We start from the raw sequence: 5,428 nt of genomic DNA on the forward strand, positions 1-5,428 counted from the left end.
AGAAAATATTTGCCCCATGCAGTATGGTAAATTTACTAATTACAGAACTTTTTAATCCATACTTTTCACTTCTGAAGGTAAAACCAAAGGAAAGAGGCAAAGCCTGATAGCATTGGATCTGCAACTGGACAATGTGCTTTCCTAGATATAAACTCTCAGCTCACATGTGCTGAATCTGAGCCATAAGGCAAGATTCAAAATAATATGCATCTCAATCTTTTATTTTCAACAATGAAAGTGTAACTGGGAAAAATGCATTTCTCTTTCAGTGAGTTCAACTCATGCCTACCCAAAGCTGGCTCCATACCGACCAGCAGGACAGCTCCTCTCTCCCCCTTTGCTGCTCTCAGTCTTGTTGAATACCTGTTTCACCTGCATTGTTCATATCTGTGCATTTCTCTATGTGAAGCAGCAGCCCTGGTACTGTGAGGTCTACAGATACAGGTAATGGTTAGTTCCTTACTTTTCCTTTCCGAAGGTGATACGATGACGACCAATGACATTGTACAACTGGGTTTGAACTATACCCTAACATTTTAATTAACAAAAGTTGTGACTCCACACTGCAAAATACCAATGGTGAGATAGATCACAGAACACAGTTGTTGGGTGGAGTCCTGTGGTGAGCCATGTGGAATGGATAGGAGAACATTTTACATTGGTTGTTGAGGTATAGATCTGATAGTTGGTTGGCTGAATAAACTCCCTGGTAGATTGGATATCATATAGACCAGAGGTGGGCAAGCTTTTCTTGTAGAGGGACAGATGGTAAATAGTTTTGGCTTTGTGGGCTAGATGGTCTCTGTTGCAACTACTCAACTCTACTGTTAGAGTGAAAAAGCAGCCATAGACAGACAACATGTAAACAAGTGGGTGTGACTATGTTCCATAGAACTTCATTCACAAAAACAGTTGGTGGGTTGGATTTCATGAATGGCCTGAAGCCAGTTGGCCCCTGATAGGTAAGAGATTTGCTTAAATTACTTTTGGAAAATCTTTCCAATTCCCAGAGCTTTAATTTCTTTAACTATAGATTAAGGATTAGCTGAGGTGAAATATGCCATAGATGTTTAACTTATTTTTTCCATTAAAGCCTGCCTGACCTCCAAAAGGAAAGGCAAGCCAAGTGCTATTCTTTTAGAAGTCGGGCTTGTACAAACGCCCCCTCACTCCACTGTGGTTGTGAAGGCATCAGAACTCCAGGAACCAGTGAAAGATAGTTTGAAAAGTACCGAATGATGTCTAAAGTTGTCATTTAGACCTCAAAGTCAGAAATTCAACTACTACTTGAAATATGGAAGTCATTTTTGTTTCAAAACCAGATTTCCCCCCAAATTGAAGTGCACATATTCAGAGAAGTAAAGGTCTGATGAAGTCCAGGAGACAACATGGTGTAGGCAAAGGGTGATGGATGGGTAGTCCTGCCTCTATCATTAATTAGCTAAGTCTTATTAGTCCTCAGCTTTCTTATCTGCAATGTAAGTATATTGAATTAGATACCCTAGTTTAGTGTTAGACTCTGTACTTCAACCCTTCTAGTTTATCTGTCCACTTTGTGCAAGAATGCTTTCTTAACTACTTATTGTCTCATTAATATATTAAGCAACCTTAAACTCAACATCTCCTCTATGCAAAACACATTTTAGAATCCAGGGAGCCAAGAATAATAAGACTTAAGTCTTGCATTTGAGGTCACAATTAGAAAAGAAAAGTTACTTATTAACAATTATAATAGTAAAAAGTTTCAAGCTGAATAAGAAAACTGTTGGAAACTGATTTGTAGGTTTGATACTGAAAAAAATAAACATTGCGCAAAGCTCCATCAGAAGTGGGAAAGCCCATATCTTAAATATTTTCCTGAGCAAATGCTATGTGGCATCACTGTATTAGGTGCTAAGGATTTGCTGAAAATCTGAGTAAAACAACATAAATAAAGAAATAAAACCAAAAGGAAAACTCCATATTCAAGGAACTCTAATCCCAGGGCTGGAAAATAAAAACATGTGAATGAATACTTGCAAAACAATGCAGCACTAAGAGGGGGAAATGGGGGCACCGGTTATGCTGGCCAGCAAATGTAAAAACATTCAGAAGGAATAGCACATATGACCCCAGAGGTATGCAAATGGTGATTTGTGAATGTGTGTGTGTGTGTGGGGGGGGGGAGCGGGGCAGGGAATATTCCTTTATGTTCAGAATATAAGGCGTCTATAAGGACTAGCAAAAGATAAGGCTGGAAAGAGACATTGAAATCAGAGTCTGGAGGTCTTCTGGACCTGCCTAGGAAGTTTCAACTTAATTTATTGGCAAAACAAAGCCATAAACACTCACAAGCAGCAGAGTGTTATGTTCAAATCCTCTGGAAGAGCCTTTGGTTGTGTGAAGAGAGAGTGGGCAGATTTAAAATCAGGGCTCAGCAAACCCCATCTAGCCTGATCTTGGATGCTAAGCAGGGTCAGGCTTGGTTGGTACTTGGATGGGAGACCCACACACACTTTTACTCTGAATTAAAAGGAATTCCATAGAAAATGGCCACTCAAGCCCTTTCGATACAGATCACTTTTTCTAAATGGAGTGCTGCACAAAGAACAATCTTGACTTCCTCCGAATTTTATTTCTGTTTTGACATTGCAAGAGCTTTATGTCTTGGTAGTTATTGGCTGGAACAGTTTGAAAGCTGAGGTTCTGTGGTAGCGGTAAACTAATTTTTTCCCACCAGCTGGAGAAAAATGAAATAAAAAGCCCCATAAATGCTGGTGATTCTTTTGTAGTGAGTGCTTTCTGGACAACCAAAGTAATTTCTCAACAAATATGAGTTTGGAAAGAAACTGGACTGGAAATGCAACTCTGATTCCTGGTTCAATTTTAAGTTTTGAGACTACCACACTGTGGCCCATCGGGACCATTAACTGTATCACAGTAGCATTTATCTTTTCTAAGGGAAAGCCATTTCGAAAACCCATCTACACAAACTGTAAGTATATGAAGTTTACTTTTTCTTTTTGAATATTATTTTTCTCCTCCCCCTCCATCTCCCCAGAAGTGCAACTCACTGAGGTGATTAGCTGAGAGGGGAACCATTGCATTGATCTAAAATTGAGTACTAAATAGTAATTTTCATGGGTGGAAGAGCCCATGGGAGAAACCTGCTCATTGGCATGGAAGCACATGCACTATTGAATTGTCACGTGAGTCCTGCCCTATTGTGAGCCATCAAGAAGGAACTTAAGTACCTATGTATATGTCAAAATATTTTGTAAAAGTCCTTCCAACCAAGTCAAATATAACCTTGTAATAACATAACATTGAGGGAGTTACTTTAACAATTCTGTGCATCTCTTTAATCACCAGTGAGGATGAACATGTACCCATGTTATTAGCCATTTCTTCCTTTCTGAATTTCATTTACATTTTTATTAATTTGTTTCTATTGGGTTACTGTTATATTTCTTATTTATTTGTATGAGCTGTTTATCCTTTGGGATTTTTCCATTGCCTTTATGCACAATTTTTTTCTCATTGCAAAATCAGGTTATCATTTGTTTAATTTTTTAAAAATTTCTTTTAATGCTTTTTAAAACCTAATGTTAATTTGGGATATAATTCAAACTAGTTTATCCAATTAGTCCCTAGTTTTCCCAGCAGATTTTATTATTTAATATTTCATTTAGTCACTTATTTCTCAACTCAATGTAATGCCACCATTATCATAACTATATTCATGTATATATTTATGGTTTTCCCATATGCATAATTTATATTATGTAAATTTTAATATTATATTTATGTTATATACCAGGAGTTAGGAACATCTGGCCATGGGCCATATACTAGTAAGGCCTGGGAAATCATTTGGTCTGGCCCTACCAAGGCATTAGGGGTGAGTTAATTAAATGTTTGACCAAATATAGCAGACTACTTTTTAATTTAATAATTTGTATGGTCCACAAATTATATTATAAATATCCAAATGGCCCTTGGCAGAAAAAAGGTTCCCCACCTAGTTACACTATATATTAGTTTTTATAAGATTAATATTTTCTATACTACCTGCCCTGTTTTATTGATATGCCAGCCTATTCTTGATTTAACCACTTGGCTTTAGAAATTAGACTTTTATATATTTTTATAAGTAGTAAGGTTGGTGTATCCTTGTTACTCTTCATTTAAAAAAATATTTATTACTTTTCTTTCTATTTTATCCTTCCAGAAAAACTCTAGAATAAATTGTCAAGTTTTTTAAAAAAAATTCCCTTTGGGAAAAATGTATTTGTTTACACACTTTAATCTCCACATTTAAGAACATATCATGTCTCTCTATATCTTTATGCTTCCTGTTATATCTCTTAGTAAATATTTGTTGTGTTCTGCACTATAGATCCTGCACACTTATTTAAGAAACTAATCCTGTACTTTTTTGTATATTCTCTGTCTAACAGCAGAGTCCAGAATTTTCAAGACAATGTTAAATAATAGTGGTCATAGCAGATAGTTCTACTCAGGCTTCTGAAAACTACTAGAACTATTTTTATTAATAAATATAATAAAACATAATAATTATATTTACTTATAAATATCATGAAATTATCCTATTTCCAATAATTAGAAGTGTGTTGTTTTTTGTTTTTTTAAAAATATATTTTATTGATTTTTTATAGAGAGGAAGGGGGAGGAATAGAGAGTTAGAAACATCGATGAGAGAGAAACATCGATCAGCTGCCTCCTGCACACCTCCTACTGGGGATGTGCTTGCAACCAAGGTATATGCCCTTGACTGGAATCGAATCTGGGGCCCTTCAGTCCGCAGGCCAATGCTCCATCCACCGAGCCAACCGGCTAGCGCTAGAAGTGTGTTTTAAAATCCAGAATGGGTGATTCATTTCATCAAACACATTCCTGTCACCTACTGAGACAATTATGCTCTTTGTTGTCCTGGTGACCAAGTGCTAGTCTATTATATTAATAAACTTGACATTAAATCATCTTCACAGTCTTGATCAAACCCCACTTCCTTGTGGTGGATTATAAATTTTACTAAATTAAATTTTTTACTTTTCTATATCTACACTAGAGGTCTGGTACACAAATTTGTGTATGGGTGGGGGCCAGGCAGGTGTGGGGAGGGGCTGAGGGCAGTTGGCCAGCCAGCCCCACCCCCGATCAGGGTGTTGGGGGCCAATCAGGGGCCAGGCCAACCAGGGGGTGGGGCCGATTAGGGCCTGGATCAGGCTGGTTGGCTGCCACAGTGCCCGTCATAGCCACTGGTTGTTCTGGTCATTCTGGCCATTCCACCATTCCAGTCGCTGGACTTTTATATATATACTAGAGGCCCGGTGCACAAAAATTTGTGCACTCGGGGGGGCGGGGGGGGTGTCCTTCAACCCGCCCTGTGCCCTCTCGCAGTCTGGGACCCCTCGGGAGAGACCGC

At 38.0% G+C, this 5,428-nt stretch overlaps 1 protein-coding gene across 1 annotated transcript in view; it reads left to right on the plus strand.

Annotated features, from left to right (window-relative positions):
- The window catches only part of ATP13A5 (ATPase type 13A5), a 102,973-nt gene that overhangs the window by 89,093 nt on the left and 8,452 nt on the right, over positions 1-5,428 (plus strand). Inside the window, exons 26-27 of the mRNA XM_006762012.2 lie at positions 270-444; positions 2,772-2,974. Of these exons, the coding sequence (XP_006762075.1) occupies positions 270-444; positions 2,772-2,974 (378 nt within the window). The remainder of the gene's footprint in view (positions 1-269; positions 445-2,771; positions 2,975-5,428) is intronic.

The sequence above is a fragment of the Myotis davidii genome, unplaced genomic scaffold, assembly GCF_000327345.1.
Source record: "Myotis davidii unplaced genomic scaffold, ASM32734v1 scaffold557, whole genome shotgun sequence".
NCBI lineage: Eukaryota > Metazoa > Chordata > Mammalia > Chiroptera > Vespertilionidae > Myotis > Myotis davidii.